General features: G+C 36.1%; 3 protein-coding genes and 1 non-coding gene across 5 annotated transcripts; 2 read left to right on the top strand and 2 right to left on the bottom strand.

The window, feature by feature from the left end:
• Positions 1-4607: 4607 nt before the first annotated feature.
• On the bottom strand, positions 4608-9328 carry LOC137726349 (phosphoglycolate phosphatase). The gene is made up of 9 exons (XM_068465266.2): positions 9057-9328; positions 8643-8846; positions 7890-8213; positions 7406-7628; positions 6867-7010; positions 6651-6775; positions 5799-6003; positions 5097-5347; positions 4608-4948 (listed from the first exon to the last, which is right to left on the bottom strand). Exons 2-9 carry the CDS (start codon positions 8750-8752, stop codon positions 4780-4782), a joined length of 1551 nt encoding a protein of 516 aa, XP_068321367.2. The 5' UTR covers positions 8753-8846; positions 9057-9328; the 3' UTR covers positions 4608-4779.
• A 1435-nt stretch (positions 9329-10763) lies between these two features.
• Positions 10764-10848, top strand: TRNAM-CAU (transfer RNA methionine (anticodon CAU)). The gene is given in 2 exon segments: positions 10764-10801; positions 10813-10848. It is a non-coding gene; the product is annotated as a tRNA-Met (tRNA).
• A 126-nt stretch (positions 10849-10974) lies between these two features.
• On the top strand, positions 10975-14575 carry LOC137724495 (guanine nucleotide-binding protein-like NSN1). Of its 2 annotated transcripts, none has more exons than XM_068463238.2 (9): positions 10975-11134; positions 11318-11559; positions 11962-12070; positions 12183-12356; positions 12467-12684; positions 12848-13112; positions 13288-13467; positions 13576-13787; positions 14005-14575. In XM_068463238.2, the coding sequence occupies exons 1-9, from the start codon at positions 11116-11118 to the stop codon at positions 14383-14385; spliced, it is 1800 nt and encodes a 599-aa protein (XP_068319339.2). In that variant the 5' UTR covers positions 10975-11115; the 3' UTR covers positions 14386-14575. The 2 variants fall into 2 exon arrangements, with proteins under 2 accessions (XP_068319339.2, XP_088550520.1); XM_088694394.1 differs by having other exon boundaries at positions 10980-11134; positions 12192-12356.
• A 95-nt stretch (positions 14576-14670) lies between these two features.
• LOC137724496 (uncharacterized) lies at positions 14671-16204 on the bottom strand. Its single transcript, XM_068463239.2, has 3 exons — positions 15905-16204; positions 15510-15664; positions 14671-15149 (listed from the first exon to the last, which is right to left on the bottom strand). Exons 1-3 carry the CDS (start codon positions 16119-16121, stop codon positions 14913-14915), a joined length of 609 nt encoding a protein of 202 aa, XP_068319340.2. The 5' UTR covers positions 16122-16204; the 3' UTR covers positions 14671-14912.
• Positions 16205-17532: the final 1328 nt, after the last annotated feature.

Raw genomic sequence — 17532 nt, 5'->3', positions numbered from 1 at the left:
CATACATGGAGTTACAACGATATACATATGTATAATCTGTTAATTAATATAGATTCAACCGTCTAACTAGGAATATATTCACGAGATGACAGCTGAGACAATAACATTGAAATATGGCCTCGGCGACACTCAAAATAATTCCTTTGCGGCATGTAAAAAAGATAGTAAAGATGATGGGTTTTTATGGATGCGACCCAAAGAAATGACATCCTAAAGCCTAAAGCAATTAGAATATTATCTGTATAGTCTGCATGATTTCAATACTTGCACAAACTTTATGTATCTGATACTTTATTTCCCTCCTTTATTTCCTCGCCGCTGCTTAATAGTCAAATAATTAAATTCCAATTCTTAGGTGGGAAGTGAATGTTCAAGATAAACCACCTTTTAGCGTAAGGAATCACTTTAGAAAGCATATTTTAATTGCTTCCTATATGATCACAATTCTTTTCCCACTTACATATATTACTACGAACTGACATGCAGATGCAGTGTGGACAAATTAATGTCCAATTATTCAATGGATAATTGGTGCCAAACTTGTCTGAAACATGATACATGTTCCCATTGTTTCTTTCTCAATCTTCACGTAACACGTAATGAATCACTTGCCACAAATATGTAAGGAATGAAGGCGATCTTGTAACACTTATAGGCCCTCCTTAACGTCACCATTGTATAGGGAATTAGGGTTTATAATCACGAGCACACACAGCATCTATCTAACTTCTTATAACGTTATATAATTAGCTGTAGCCCAATACATACATACATACATACATACATATATATATATATATATATATGCCCCTTATCCGAAGGACTTTTCATTTTTTGGTACAAATAAGGACTAGTCGTGGAGCTCACTTCACATCGAACTTCAATGATCCGAACCTTCTATTTTTCAAGTTGCACTTCATAATCATCTTTGCAAAATATTAGTCAAAACGAAAATGTTTAAGGCATCTAATTATGTTCAAAGAAATTGACAAACACTGTGTTCTAAGACTGGAATTTCATCATGACAATCAAATGGATAAATAGTTTCGGATTGAGTTAAATTTTTACAAAAACAAACTATGAATGAAGACTAAAGAAATAGACGATTCAAATCTTTAAAGTTCGATATAGAATGAACTCTATAATTAGTCCCCATTTGAAAAAAAATGGAAATCCTATGGATAAAGACTCTGTGTCTCTATATATGTATACAACCAGTTGTAATTAAGGTCATCTATTCGGCCAACTGATTAGCAATGTGGGTCATGTTTAATTTCAAAACAGAAGCCCTACCACTCTGCATGCATGGCTTTTGATCAGTATTTTGTTTCTTGAGTTTGGGCCACTAGACTGATTGAATCGAAGTTGACATGTTAAATGGTTGAGTGTGTTTAGTATACATGATCAAGCAACGAACATATATGCAATGCAATGAACCAACGTGAATAATTGATGTACACAGTTTGGCTCAGATTTCCAATAATTCAACTGAGTCAATCACTAATACAATTTCAAACATTGCAAATCAAGAAAAGTAGAAGACGGCGTCGAAGAGAATTTTTTTCTTTTAATAAAGAAAAAAGAGTGGAAATTGAAAATATTAATGGTGAGAAACTTTAATAGCATTTTGTGATAATTTTTTCAAAACCCTAAGGCTGCATTTTGGAGCTTAGATCGTAGAAGCTTAGCATGAACCTTGAACCCATTGAAAGTCTAGGAGTTGCTTATCCCAAAGAATTTGATGAGTGCCACTTTTTGGTGAATCTTCAAATGCTAACTAGTTAGTAATTTAATACGGTATTAATTCTTATTTGGCTTACTCCACACAGTAATTTCATGATTTGAACTCTTCATTTTTTAGGTCATAATTCATAGATCATCATTTTAAAAACACACTCAAATCGGAATATTGCTTAGTTCTCTAATTGTTATTGTGAAGATTTCATTGTTTTCCGACAATATTGTGATTGATCGTCTATTTGTTAGGTTAACTAAAGGGCCTCTGGTTCTTGTGAATTTTGGTTGAGATGCTCTTTTAATCATAACCTTAAAAATGATCGTTCAGATTATGAGAAATGTAATGTAATAGGATCAGACGAGTGGTTAGCTTAGCGCCATATCTTGTAGCTAATTAACGCTTTAGCTTTCTTTTATATACATATGAACATTAATCTTGCTACTCAGTAACCAAACAGTGTTTGGTCAATTCATCTTTGAAGGCAGAGGCTATTTATTTACACTTTATACGTCCGAAACAGTTCCCACACATAATTCTAGGTATGGGGCTACCCCTTTTTTCTCACCTTTAATTGTATAAACAAATACATTATATGTGCCACTCGCCGATAGCTACTTTGTAATTTTCTGTGCTCAGCGGCTTATCTTATTGTTTCCTTTTGATTCAATTTCCTGCAATCCTTATATATAGGGAGTATGATACTTTAACTTTTAGATCATCGCAGTCAAACAATTATAGTCAAATCTGCATAGGATTTTTATATGCAGATCAAGGCCTGTGTAAGAGTCTCGCTGTCGATAATCTCTTTTACTTAAGTCCGACTTTGTAAGTTGCCCAGCACTGGAATGAGATAGCTTCCTGTCCCCCTCAACTTTTACAAAGCAAAAGAAAGACTGGTCAAATATGGAAGCAAAGAGAAGAAGGAAAATATGATATAGGGTATTAGGGTGGCCGCTTAGGCTCAGGCTGTCCTCATTGCAATGCATGTCTCCATGCAAATAATTAACTTCAATATCTCAGTATAATATACTTATTTTGTCTTTGTCGGTGGTAATATTTACCTTATTTATTTAAAAAGATGATAGATTTAAAAAAAAAAAATTAAAGTTGGGAGAGTGATAATCTTGCTCCTCTCTTTACGTTGCTACGATTTAATTTTCAGAATTCCTTCATGCTCATGTTTGTTAAAGCTAGGTCGCTTACAAACTCTAAAGTGAAATTTTTGGCATTAATCAATGATCAGAGATCGTCAATATATCGATAGCACAACTCTAAATATACTTCTCTTATTTTTCCTCTTCTTGTTTGATTAGATCACTTGCACATCAAGATTCATAAACAACGTCAAATAGGTATGTAAGTTTTTTTTTCACCAGGCAACCAACGTTTTCTTCATAATTGTCCAATCTTTGCTAAGAAAAGGTGATTACTCTATTCTATGATTAAGAGAGATTCATTTGTTTGTTACCATAAAATATAAACAAAAATAATTAAATAAATAAATTAGGTTTTTTAAATTTCATATTGTTCGCTGCTCAGTAATGATATTCGTTACCATCAAATTATGAATTTTTAGATTCAACTATCATAAATGAAAACTTTGTATGGGTTAGCTCAATACTTTACTTCCTTAGTATAAATATAGTATAAAATAAAATATTCTTACTGTTTTGTTTGGATAGTGACGCTTCCTCAACCCCCTTATTCTTTTTTGTTTTTAATCATGCCTTTTTCTCCTCCCTTGTTGTGTTATTCCATTTTTCTGTGCCCATCTTGTCCACCAGGCCTTCTCAATGAATGTGGCCAGATTATGTATGTTTTTGCAAAAGATTTAGGATCTGGATTATCTGTTCTCTCCATCCTATATCCATCTCATTCTTCTTTATATTTTGTGATCACGGTTAAGTCACGTCAATATTTTATATTGATTTTTTTATAAAAATAATAAGACAAAAAGTAATAAAAATATAAAATGTTAACGTGACTTAATTATAATCATAGAAATAAAAGAAGATGAAAATGGTATGAGATGAGAAAAGTAGACAATCCAAGTCCCTTTCTAGACCTCAATCCAACAAGGAAAATGCGGCCCCAGTGGCCCGTTAGTACGTGGCGGTCTCTCAATGGGGCTCACACACGTCAAACAAAGAAATACCGTCACACCTCCCAATGCAATTGACAGTAGCATAACTCAAAGCCAACAATTGCATGGCTTTGAGTGATTGAGTTGTTCCATTTATGAATGATTTTGTAGTTGCAAAGTGCATTATAGTGCAGAGTAAGCCTGGTTTTTCCATTAAGTAACCAATTTTCTCAATAATGTTTCCTCTTCGTAATTAGGTAAAGGCTAAAAGTGGGAAACCCTGCTTTATATAAAGGAGTGGACACCACAAATTGTTTAGTGTCTAATAAGAACTTTCTAACAAGAAAAAAAGGATTAGGATGTAAAGATGGTAGAAGAGATTTTTCAGTGTGACCGTCACGTGAGAGGGTACATTACGTGTGCTTATATAAATGGTGGGATATATATGTTAAAAGGTTAATAATTTAATAATTAAAAAATTTCACCATTTACATAAAAACACGTGATATACTATCCGTGTTCCCATCACAAAGATCATCTTCTGACGATTTAAACTTTTGCTTTTGTGATCTTCTGAAAAGTAAAATCATTATGTGCCAGTCATTTTCCAACTATTTTCTTCATCAACATTAAGGGATATAATCACAATTTCAAAATCCAGGTTAGACATAATAGTTTGCGACATATATGGAATATGGCAAGACAAACCCGATCGAGTAATTCTTCAGTATGACAGTCACTTGGCTATTCGATACCAGAAAGATGGATTGAAAGAGAGACCAAAACTTTTGCCAAAATTTAAATTCATTGTAATTCTCAGATTGTTAACAAATGTGGTTTAGGGAGTGCCTCAAATGGCCCCAGACAGATTCGAATTACATTCTTCAGTTTCTTCTAACCAACTCTTCCCTAACAAAAAGGTAAATTGCAATGTACAATGGAAGGGAGTACCGGTGTATCACTTCCATCGTAGAGACTGTCTAATTCCGGTGTAGATAAGTCCTAATGACCTTCCAATCAAGCATTTTAGAAAAAAGGAGAGACCCTTGCTGACGCTGTCAACAATTGCTCTAATCAAAGGCAAACTGATGTCATATAACTCAAGGAATAGGCTGAAGTAATACCTCCTGCAATAGACAAGACAATAACGAGAAGGCAAATCATATTCGATTATGTCAAGATAAAATCCGGCAATAGGGTGATGGCCAAAGATATTTGGAATGCAGAAGATGGAAAGAAAATAATAATAATGCGAGGCAAAGGGAAAGAGCGTACCACCCCGTAAGGGCCCTTAATTCTTTTGTTCGCTTTACAGGCATAGAGAATTGACTTATCACAACCTGATTTAATGATGATGTGGTGTCAGATTTTTTCCCGGTAAGCCACTTCCACCAATTATAATTCTCAGTCCAGCTATTGTTTGATTCCTCGATGAGCCGGCTCTGGAATGTCCATAAATCAAATCGATCCTCATACATTGATGCAACTGCCTCCAAATTTTGATACAACCATTGGTACAAAGCTACCTGGTAAAAATGGCATGTCTTGGTGAAAAATTGGGATTTTGTTTCTAAATGTCTAACATCAAACTGAACTATAATACAGTACATAAAACCCACAAGCTCTCTACGTACAACCACCTCCGGAATACATAGGCAGCCACTAAAGGAAGTATAGCATGCCCAATCAACAGTTTCCTAATTTGTGACCAGATAACATTTAAAATAAAGTTCCAGAAAAATCGATGTAAGAAACTAAGAATAAAACTATGAGGCCTTTCATAAAAACTCAGTGGTGCAGCATTCAAGATAATAAGCAAGCAAACAGCTTGATTGATGATAAAGCGATCCAGTCCATCTCTGCATCAAACATTAGTATGTGGGCGTGGAAGTGGGAGAGAGAATTAAAAATAATATGCTTAAGAATCAATTGTCATATTTATACTAGTAAGCTACAGATGAAATTGTCAAACTGTACCTCATTTCGTAATCTTTGAAGTGCTCGTGTTGACAATGTACACAATGTCAAAGGCAGGTTATCCATTTCATCTGAGAAATTGCTGTCAACAGAAATAAGCTCCAAATATATGCTTACTATCCCATCTGCTAAACTTATCACCAAATCTTCCAGTATGGAAACTCCGTGTTTCTTAAACAGACTACCGTCATAACAGCATCCCTCCCTGATGAAACAAATAAAGGTACAATAAGTGTCTCAATAAGATGAAAATTAGCAGATTAATATAGAATGCAATGCATGAGAAAGCCATGATGCTAATCCACAATGTAATTATGTAACACAAATGTACTTACTATGATTACAACATGAAATGTAACACAAACATGCCACAGATTTTAACTCTTCATCACCAATAATAAGTACCATCTTGGTCACTGGAGTACATAATGAAATTAAATAGAGTATTATAGTTAACCACACATTAAACACACCTGTCGAAGTCATACAATAGAGCCTAATTGACCTATTTCTCGTTACTAATACTACCTAGTTTCTATTCCTCAGTGAGCCTATCAATTATATGGCAATTGCTTTACAGCAATGTGTTTCTTGGAGCCATATTATGAATTTATGACCCATGTATTAATAAATTCAAAACTTTCGTATCCAATTATGCTAAGAGTAGTAAGCTTCAAGTGCTTGTTTCCATTGACAATAAAAGATATGATTTTGCATAGTTAGAGAATCTAAGTTTGCAGAAGAAATCTGAAACACCAACAAGAGAATTCAAACATGGCAGAAGCCAGAAGATTAGTAGACCAGTTCTCGAGAAACACAGCCAAGATAAAAGACGATCATAATTGAATTTACCTGAGAGAACCGAAACTGAGAAAGCACATTAGTTCTGCATAAAGGTCTTCCTTGCCTGAGTTCCTGATGCTCTGTAAAACAGTATTGTCTCCATCTAACTTTCCATCCATCAGCGTGACAAGTGCCTGGCCAGAATGCATAGCAGAATAAGAGAATTTATCTAAATGTGTAAGTTGCGGAAAAAACATAGAGGGCAAGATTTTCCATCCAACATACCTTGGTAGGCTTGCTGTTTAAAAGATGAAGTTCTGTTTCTAACCAGCTCATGCAGACAGGCTGACACGACTTTCGTATAACATCAGAAAAATCCGTCAAGCACTCATCCAATTTAGAAATTCCAGAATTTGAGATATTAATCACCTATAAAACAAGTTTTAGAGAAATATTATCAGAAGACTGAAAAATAATTCAGGCAGTTCAAAGAACTATATAATTATAATCTGTTTTATTACAGCATTCAATGCGGAATGTACCAAGTAGCTCCTTCATAAAAGCATGTTTTTAGTAGTGCAAGGAAAGTTCTCATAGATGTATCTGTTTGACTCAGTTAATCAAATGCAAAGAAAATATATCAAAAATATAAATGAATTTAATTGAATAACCTCTGAGAAAATGGAAAAGAAGAAAACTTTATCCCATAGCACTTTCAAAACCGCAACTGTGTTTATTCAATTAAACGAGAAGCCATATTTGTCTTAAAAAAGAAAGGGTAAAAACAAAGTATAGCAAAGCAGGAGAAAAGAGATAGCACTGACCTCTTCCTCAATTCGCAGAAATGATGCCCAGAGCAATCTTAATCTTGGACCATCAGCAACAGCATTCAAACTTAAAGGTCGCTTTGCAGTGTATCCTTCACGTTGAAGGACCCTGTCTCCCAAATTACCCCCAAGTTCAAAAGCTTGGAGTGAATCTGAAAGTTTCCTTTTCACTGCATCCAAGGCATAACCTGAATTTTCTGGATCATCATTCTTTCTCCCACTGCAATTAGAGAAAATACACCTCAGCTAACTAAAATAAGCCAAATAAAAAAAACCATAAGCATTGCAGCTTCAGTTTTAGACAAGAAACTTGTCATTCATTTTGAAGAAACATAATTGAATGCCAATATATTTTGTACTTGATAGCACTTCCTCCCCTTGAGAATAAGGTTGGAAGGTAACTTCCAGGGTTAATTTAACAAGAAATATTTTAAATGGACAAAGACTTCAACCTCCAAAACTTGGACATGCTTACCCTTACCTACCAGAAGCGGTTGATGTTTCACAGCCCACATTGTCTTTGGAAATGTCCTTTTGAAAAGTTGGACTAGAGCTACGACCAGGAATTACTCCAGCCATATATGTGAGAAATACACTGGCTGTCAGAAGCACTTGATCAGCAATAGGTACCCAATCAGAGGCTTTTGCACCATCAGAGCCTACCAAAGACCCCAAGCAAGCACATTTTGAGGAAGCCTCAGAAAAAGGACCAACTTTCACATTTGAAATGCCAAGAGCAGTGAACTCACACATTCTCCAGGTCGGAAAAGGAACTGTCTTGCAGCTTCCATACGAATACTTCCTACTGCAACAAATATAGTAGAGGGGTGAGAATCATAATATGAAACATAACCCCCGAAGTGTTAAGCCAAAATTGACGTCAACACAATTTCTATACTTTTCTGGGAGACATTAGAAATCATTAACTGTCACATAAGCCCAAAATAGCTGCAGGGCAAATCTTACTCAACAACTGGATGCAGAGGGAGAAAATAAGTAGCGAGAATCCCATTCCAACCTAAACTGTAGCATGGAGTCACTAGAAAGACATTACTTTCCCACCATAAACGTGTACGAAGTAATATGTGACTATCATTCAATAAAGACCATTGTTAACCCACAATTCACAATTTGTTCTTGCTTGGTGCACTAACCCCTATTCTCCAAACAACATAATGCAAATTACAATACTATAAGCATAAATGTAAGAAACAATTAAACACCACAAGTATACCTTTGCGCTTTCTTCAGACGTGAACTCCAGCGTACAAAGCCTTTCTCTGCGACATAAGTTCTCTGCATCTGCAGCTTCATACATAAAGGTGAAGCCAGACATTCCGCCATTCGAATCAAAATTTGCTCTCCCCTCAATCAGCACATTGTAATAATAAAACCAGCCGATGAGAAAATTCGAGAATTTCAGCTACCTCATCAAATTCTGCAGATAACACCAGCATACAATCACTTTCCATTGTTTCCAAACTCAAAAATAACATTGACCAATTAATCAGCTAGCATATTTACTCATAGACCCAACAGATATAAGAGCATACACCAATGTCGAACTGCTATACAACATCCCAAGTCTCAAACTTTACGTACACACATATATATACAATCGAAAATTACAATCAATTCGAGCGCTTACCCAGTATAATACATGAATTTATGAATCCGGAACTCCAGAATTGTAGAGGAGCAATGGGGGAATTAGGGTTAGGGTTTGGGAATCTGGGAGATGAATTGGGGGGCTATGAGAAAGGACGAAGATGGCGAAGGCAAATGGTCGTTGGATATAATATTGGAGTTGTTAACGGCTCAAATTCAGAGGGAACCAACCTAAACAAAATCAAAGTACTGTAAACTCCGTCGCTGATTGGTCAGCGCTTCTATGCCTTACACTTTCCTTTCCTTTGGAGGACGCTCCTGTCTGAGTGTCATTTATATTTCTTTTTATTTATGCGGTTATAATTAAGTCATGTTAATATTTTATATTCATATTATTTTTTATCTTATTATCTTTATAAAAAAAATCAATATAAAATGTTGACGTGCCTTAACCGTGATCGCATAAAATAGGAAAGGACGGGAATGATACCTAAACAGGAGGCCAAACAATATGCCTTCCTTTCTTTTTCCCCCTTTTGCTTGTTTTCTTTTTCTTTTCAGTTGAATTTGTATTTTATTATTTAATTTCTAGTCTCTTCTCTCTATCTGCATTTACAAATGCAATAGACAGAGATTCTCTTTGAATCTTGCGGTCTAGAGTCGATGAATCGAAAATCTAACTCATTTATTTAAAATTTTACAACCCGTATTAACCTATTTATTTGGCTCACCTCACACAAACTAAGAATTTAGTTCTTTTTCTCATTCTTTTGAATGATCCAGATTTTTTAGTTCATCAGTTTCGGACTGCGAGATTTGAAAATAATCTGAATTCCATTGGACGATGGATCCAACTCTTTTTTTTAATACATTTTAAGCTGGATTCTTTTGTACTTAGGTGATCATAAACTAGCAAATGAAGCAAGATACTAGTAGTTTGATCATTAGATAACAATAACTACTACGAGATAACCTATAAATTGAGTTAAATGTACTACTCAACCTGATCGTTTCAAATATTTTGTTCTCCGTATGAGATATTGGAGCATGCCTTCCGCTTGGGCTTCACACTATGGGTTCGCAACAAATTTTAATCAAGGATCGTGGATCGGCAATTTTTTATATGTCATGAGGCTAAATTGTTTTTATAATATTTTTTACCTTTTTTTTTGTCATCTGGAAATCGTTTTTATCAAATTTAGACTAAATGTGGCATTTAGGCCTTAACTGAAGATGACATTAGTTTTTATAAGACAAGTTGAATATACTAATCATACTCATACTCATACTCAAAGATATTGTTCCATGGTTTTTTTTTTTTTTTTTTATAAGGTACACCACATTAAATATTGTTTCATATGTTAAAGTATTTTCTCACTTCTAATCCTACTATTTTAAGAAAGATTGGAATTGGTAAGTTTTCTTTTTCAGGAATCATTCTCATACTCCTAAGTTCGTAACAAAATTTTCCTTTCTCATTTTAACATATGTTTTTTTTTATAATACAACGATATATTTTACACTAAATCGATGAAAGAGTTCGGCTAAGTAACACAATGGGCAATCTAATTTGGTATCGAATTAGCCATCTACGTAATTTGAACCTAAGAGACCTCTCAATTACAAGTGAAGAGGAATACCACTAAATCATTGAGTGGCTCTTTTCGTCTTATCCATTTCAAATGAGATCCTTTGTTAAAATGAGGCCAAGAGTTATATTTCATAAAAACCAAAGTTTGACAACATCGGGGTGGTGGCGCAGTTGGCTAGCGCGTAGGTCTCATAGCTTCTGAGTGATCCTGAGGTCGAGAGTTCGAGCCTCTCTCACCCCAAATTATTTTTATGCTTTCAGTTATTCTAGTTGGGCCTAGACCCGGTCCAACTCTGGGCTCCACACTCAGTTAGAAAATCTTTCGGGTCGGCCCAAAGTCTCCAACAACTCCACTGCGACCCAAATTAGATAAACCCTAAACCGCATCAGGGCTCCGTCTTCTTTCACTTTCCGCCTAAACCCTAAACCGATTCAGGGCCTCGCTCTCTCTCTCTCCTCTCCTTTCTCTCTCTACACCCTCTATATTTCATTTGAAGGACACCCAACGATGGTGAAGAAAAGCAAAAGTAAGCCTCTTAATTTCACTACAAATCTCTCATTTTTGTTAAATTTTGTATTTTTTTTTTTTTTGGATTAATCGGAATTTGAATAGAGTAAGCCGCAATTTTATTATTTTTGTTAATTTTTTTGATAAATTTGTTTTGTATTTGTTTTCTGGAATTAATTGGAATTGGATTAATGGGTTGCAGAGAGCAAGAGTAAGAGAGTGACGTTGAGGAAGAAGTACAAGGTGATAAGGAAGGTGAAGGAGCACCACAAAAAGAAGGCCAAGGACGCCAAGAAGCTCGGCTTCAAGAACAAGAAGGTCGAGAAGGACCCGGGTATTCCTAATGACTGGCCCTTCAAGGAGCAGGAGCTCAAGGCTCTCGAAGTCCGTCGGGCTAAATATATCGAAGAAGAAGAGCAAAAGAAGGCTGCCCGCAAAGAAAGGGTACGGCTTTAGTTTATTTGTCAAGCGTTACCCATGTTTTCTGTTTTTGTGATTGATTGTTGTTTGAATTATTTTGAGTTATGATTTACAAATTAGAGTTTCTCGAGTTTTTTAGCAGTTGGATGTGTAAGATAGTTTTTCCCTTTTACTGATGTAATTGACATTCGGCTTGGCATTTGAATTTGGGTTTAAAGTTCATAGCATATGATGCAATGACTGCTGAGAATCAGTGAGTATACTTTAACGAAAAAGCACCCTTGTTTGTGCATTTGAAGTTTCGATGTTCGAGTTCTGATATAGATGCTGCAATGATGCAATGATTTAGATGCAATCACTTCCGTGAGTTTAGTGCACAACTTTAGCCGTATCTTATTGGTAAGAAAACTCTTTATTCTGATTCAGGCTAAGAAGAGGAAGATGGGGATTTTAGAGGATGAAGATGTCCCCAGTTCAGAGGAAGTGGCAGAAGAAAAGAGTATTGATGATTCCACTGGATTCAGGAATAATAGGGGTATGTTGTTACTTGGTGTTTTATAGAATGTGTTATTGTGGATGGTTCAGCTTGAATATCACCTAACTTTTCTATCCTTAATTGTTCTTAAAACGATTTTCTCTCTGTACAGATAGCTCAGATAGGGCCTTCTACAAGGAGTTGGTTAAGGTTATTGAAGCCTCAGATGTCATTTTGGAAGTCCTTGATGCTCGAGATCCCCTGGGTACCCGATGTATTGATATGGAAAAGATGGTGATGAAATTGGGCCCTAACAAGCATCTCGTCTTACTTCTGAACAAAATTGGTAATACATTTCATGCTCTCCAGTATCTTAAAACATTGATTTGCACTTTCATTTATTTTCTTGTTTCTAAACTTTAGCCTTTAATATCTGTGATGGTTCTTGGATCTCAGATCTTGTCCCGCGAGAAGCTGCTGAGAAATGGCTGACTTATCTTAGGGAAGAGTTACCAGCTGTTGCCTTTAAGTGCAACACCCAAGAGCAAAGGTCAAACTTAGGGTGGAAATCATCTTCGAAGAAATCAAAACCAAGCAGCCTTCTCCAGACAAGCGACTGCCTGGGAGCTGAAACTCTTCTAAAATTGTTGAGGAACTATTCCAGAAGCCATGAGGTACTTGTATCATCTGTTTTAGGAAGCAATGCCACAATGCCACACACACAGAGGCATATTATGTTTATCCTTCTAAAATTAGGGTTTTTATTGCTGGAATATGAGTAAGTTTGAATAATTTCGTCACTTTCCGGTGTAAATGTGAGCATTTTGGCCTTCACAGATCAAGAAATCAATTACTGTGGGTGTTATCGGCCTTCCTAATGTTGGAAAGAGTAGTCTGATTAATAGTTTGAAGAGAAGCCATGTTGTCAATGTTGGTTCTACTCCAGGATTAACAAGATCACTGCAAGAAGTACAGTTGGATAATAATGTCAAATTGCTGGACTGCCCTGGTGTTGTAATGCTTAGATCTAAAGAGAGTGATGCCTCTATAGCACTTCGAAACTGCAAAAGAATTGAGAAATTAGAGGATCCAATTGCTCCAGGTATTTACCCATTCTCTGATTCCTCATTTAACCCTCGTAATCTGCTTGACTACCCTAATCATGCATTGGTCTAACATGGAATGATTAGTTGGTCCTACTGTATATGAAACTTACTTGTATTGCAATCGTTCTTGAGTTTAGTTGAGATTTACTCACTTTACCCTTTGTTGAACAGTAAAGGAAATTTTGAAGCTCTGCCCAGAAAGACTTCTGGTGACGCTATACAAGCTCCCAAGTTTCGATTCGGTTGATGACTTTCTGCGTAAGGTGGCTACAGTTAGGGGTAAGCTAAAAAAGGGTGGTGTTGTTGATATTGGTGCTGCCGCAAGAATTGTGCTGCACGACTGGAACGAGGGTACGCATTGACCTTTTTTCATTCGACAAGAACTCTGAAATTTTTTTTGTAAAGAAGGTAAATGCTGAAAAAGTTGATATTTGATTCTAAACGTTCAATGTGTTTCAGGTAAAATTCCGTACTACACTATGCCCCCAGTTAGGAATCAAGATCATCCTTCAGAGGCAAACATTGTTTCGCAGCTGGGTAAGGCATTTAACATTGATGAAGTATACAATGCAGAATCTTCATTCATCGGAAGCCTCAAGTCTGTTAGTGATTTCCATCCTGTCGAAGTTCCTCCCGGTTGCCCGCTCAATTTTGATGAAGATATTGAAGAGGTTTGTGATCTGTGCTAACCCTATCACTTATGACTCCTTTTCTGTTATTCAGTTTTTCAGTAGCCAAACTATTGTACATTGAATAGTCTGTGCATGCTGTTTACAGACACGTTCAATAGTCTTCTAGGAAGCCGACTGATTCACATTTGATTTTTAAAATCTAGTGGACAATTATCAAATTCTGAATGTAGTTTGATTTTGCATTATCACGCACCAGGTTGATACGGCAGAAGGACCATCAAGTCATGGTGATGGAAGTCCTGAAGATATGGTTGACGGTGACGATGACCAGTCCATGGCATGTGAAGAAGATGATGCTGGCAAACCCAAGGAAAAGAAAGCTACTAGAACTATCAGGCAAAATGAGAAATTGTATACAGCTGAAGGTATTCTCAATCCTAAGCTAAATAAAGCAGAGAGGAAGAAAAAGAAAAAGGCCAAGTCAGCTGCTGCCTCAGTCGACGCTATGGACGCTGACGGTGACTATGACTTTAAAGTGGATTACAAGAACAAGGGATCCGCTATGGATGTTAGGGATGGTCAACTTATAGGAAAGGTTCCGATGTCTGGTACTGGGTTTGATGAACCGGAGGAATAGCCGGGACGGTCAAATATAACTGTAGCATCAAAGGCAGTTGAAGATGCAGACCAATTTCAGTCTTGAGCTAGCCTTTTTTTTGTTCCTTTAAGGAGAAATTATTTATGAATACTACTACTGGTTTTCAGATTTTTGTACGGGCAGTATTTATATCTGCCTAACAATATAAAAGCTTGATTACTTATCTGCATATTTAACCTGGATTCGGCTTGCACGCTCTACAAACAACAACAAAACCTTATCCCATTAAAGATCGTGACTTTCACAGTCACCGTCACTGAAACGAGTTGAATCTGAAATGCGATTGAGATCAAGTCTTACCAAAATCAGATTACAATTTCCCAACGGACGACGTATAAGTAGCTAGCATCAGCATGTGCATTTGCAATCCAAGTTTAAGCCCCTTCTCTAAGGACTACAATAACTTATTATCGAAGTTATAACGAGTGATCTACACCAGATTAAAAACCAACTGTATTGGCTGGAAGGTGTAAGATATGCTAATACAGGAAGATGGATCTCAATCATCAATCGTCACCCAGATCTTGTTCGTCCTTAGTTGTTGAGGGAGCTGGTTCAGACAATGAGGATTGATTCACAGGAGTGACCACAGTCGTGGTGGTTGTCGAAGATACTGCTGTAACGCCGTTGGTGGTTGTGACTGGTGTTATGGATTCTGTAGTTGATGTCACAATTCCTTGTGCCTCCACGGCCTCGCGTGCTGCTTTCTCTTTGGCCTTTTTGGCTCTTTCCAGTACATCTTCCTGTGTATAATTGATAAATTAGCACAGCGACTAATATCCATTATGCTCAATGCAGACTATGTAGTTGTTTTGATTCAATCCCTCACATCACTAGCAATATACAGTTCAACCCAAATCGAGAACCAGCAAGAGAACTTTGTACCGTCCCACGCTATTCACTATAATATGGTGTTGTCTATGCACAATGATCTGCCTTAAACTGAAGTGATTTAGAAATTATCTAAAACAAATTTCACTTTTAGCTTCAATCCATGAATTCTGGAAATGTTGACAGCAAATTTGTAAAGCAGAAAGTTCACAAGGAGGAAGAATTCATCAATGAACTGAACCCTAATAATGCTAACAACTTGAAGTGCTCACCTGAAACTCCTCTACAAGCTTCTGCTGCTCAGCTTGCAGCCTACCAATCGTGCTCAAAAACTCGCCTACGCCCGACTCAATGCGGTCGTTTATAGCTTCAGCTAGAGCTTTCCCCAAGAAAAAGGCATCCAGAACACTCCTGCTATCGCCCTCACCTGCAACATTCAGTTCCTCAAATCTTTGCAAATTCCAATCCAAAATTTACATTTATCCGAAAGAAAGAAAAAAAAAAAAAAAAAAAAACTGAGATTTCTGGAGAAGGGTACCCAAAGGTTTGTTCTTTCTTAAATTTAGATAAAAACCGAATTCATACAAATCAACAATTTCCACATCAAGATTCATTCAACAAACACCAAGGAATTTACAAAATGAAGACACAGAGGTAAGAACAATACCAAATCCGGGCCCACCAGGATTTGCACTGCAGTCCAATCTGCTTCTCTGAGACCCAATTCTTCCATAAAGTCCAACGCTTTTAAGCTTCAAATCTGTATGAACACTTGCAGAGCTTGAAGACGACGCAGAGAAAAAGCTGCTGCTTCTGGGTTTAGAAAGCAGGGAAGAAAGTGCTTGTGGGGAAGCAGAAGCAGAAGTTAAAACCCCACTAATCATTTTTTCACTTCAGATTCTCAGAATCTGTCACTTACTCGGTGTTTCTCGCCTTTTCTTGTCGGCTCAACAGAACAAAAATCTTCAGGGTTTGCCGTCTACAGTTGGGTTCGGGTCGGGTTTTCTGTTTGTGTTAATGACGTGGGCCTAAACTTACACACACATATGTCGATTGTTCCGGTCCACCCGAACCATGCGTGGTCCATATAAACAAGTGCTGTCTATGCTAAATTAGTGCACCTTGTCCCACACATCTTGCTATCAAAACTTAAGATCTTGAATTTCATGGTGATTTGATTTGACAACACTACAAGCTCAAGGTCATCTGTTTGTGGGATTTTTTTGTGTTATAGTATTTGTATGAGAGTTTTGCTATGGTCAGTCGTGCTTTCACATTTTTTGATTGAAAAGATGTATAGATCAACGGTTTGTAAGTGCACGAATTGAGATTGAAAGTTAGGTTTTGCCAATCTGGTTGTAACATAGCATAATTTGTCACCTGGACCGTTGATGTATATCGCACAGAAAAATCCACTTAAAAAACTTATTCCTTGTAGAATTCTCATTGTGTTTTGGAGAAGTGTAAGCATATAATCAATTGATATCGTTTGACATTTTACTCAATAACGTTATAAGATAAGTTATTCTATTACTCTATCGACAACCCAATTTCTCTTGCCATCTATATTTCACTTTTCAGTTTCTTTGGACACTCTAATATCTTTGGAAATAAACCAAACCCAACTTTTGAAAAAACTATGATTTCCTTTTGCAGGCTATACGTTTTTTTTTAATACAATGTTATATTTAAACCAAGATGTAAGGAATTTAGAGAAAAACATAAGTTGATTCTAAATGAGTTCAAACAAAGAGTCAGAACCAAACCAATCTATTCATCTTCAATCACTTTTCTTATGAGCAAGTAACAAATATTATAAATCGTTAAGGGAACTGTTACTGGTACTCCAAAAATCTCATTCTACACTCTTTACGAGTATATTTTTCTTTCTAATTATAGAAAATTTGAAGTGCCAAATGAGATTTTTGGAGTGATAATGACAATTCTCTATGTTAATAAGAGCATGATGGCATTTGTTATGTGACGATTGATTATCAAATTTGACTGTCTCAACATTTGCTTGCATTTGATGATCGGTTGTATGAAAGAAAAATTACAATTCAACACGTTTTTAAACCTTTCCCATCATTTTTCTTAGTACACGGTTATTTTCGTTTAATTTATTTATTCTGATGACGAGAATTAAAGAAGAAAGTTTTTAAAAAGAGAGTTTTAACAAAATACTCCCGATACTAAATAATAGTCACTACACCTTTATTTGTCATTTTTTATTAAAAAAACTAATTTTTTTTTTAAACTTTTTGTAAGTTTTCGTATTTAAAAATCACCTCCCTA

The sequence above is a fragment of the Pyrus communis genome, chromosome 5 (assembly GCF_041283825.1).
Source record: "Pyrus communis isolate YQ-2024b chromosome 5, ASM4128382v1, whole genome shotgun sequence".
Classification (NCBI taxonomy): Eukaryota; Viridiplantae; Streptophyta; class Magnoliopsida; order Rosales; family Rosaceae; genus Pyrus; species Pyrus communis.
This window is presented reverse-complemented; position numbering and strand designations above follow the sequence as displayed.

Excerpts from the sequence above, each read along its gene's own strand:
- LOC137726349 (XM_068465266.2), bottom strand. The coding sequence starts at position 8,752 with ATGGCGGAATGTCTGGCTTCACCTTTATGTATGAAGCTGCAGATGCAG. Across the intron at positions 8,214-8,642 it reads CGTCTGAAGAAAGCGCAAAG|TAGGAAGTATTCGTATGGAA; the intron begins GTATACTTGTGG and ends TATTTGTTGCAG. Across the intron at positions 4,949-5,096 it reads TTAAGGGCCCTTACGGGGTG|GAGGTATTACTTCAGCCTAT; the intron begins GTACGCTCTTTC and ends TGTCTATTGCAG.
- LOC137724495 (XM_068463238.2), top strand. Across the intron at positions 13,113-13,287 it reads AGAGGATCCAATTGCTCCAG|TAAAGGAAATTTTGAAGCTC; the intron begins GTATTTACCCAT and ends TTTGTTGAACAG. Across the intron at positions 13,468-13,575 it reads GCTGCACGACTGGAACGAGG|GTAAAATTCCGTACTACACT; the intron begins GTACGCATTGAC and ends AATGTGTTTCAG.
- LOC137724496 (XM_068463239.2), bottom strand. The coding sequence starts at position 16,121 with ATGATTAGTGGGGTTTTAACTTCTGCTTCTGCTTCCCCACAAGCACTT. Across the intron at positions 15,665-15,904 it reads TCCTGGTGGGCCCGGATTTG|GTGAGGGCGATAGCAGGAGT; the intron begins GTATTGTTCTTA and ends TGAATGTTGCAG. Across the intron at positions 15,150-15,509 it reads AGCTTGTAGAGGAGTTTCAG|GAAGATGTACTGGAAAGAGC; the intron begins GTGAGCACTTCA and ends AATTATACACAG.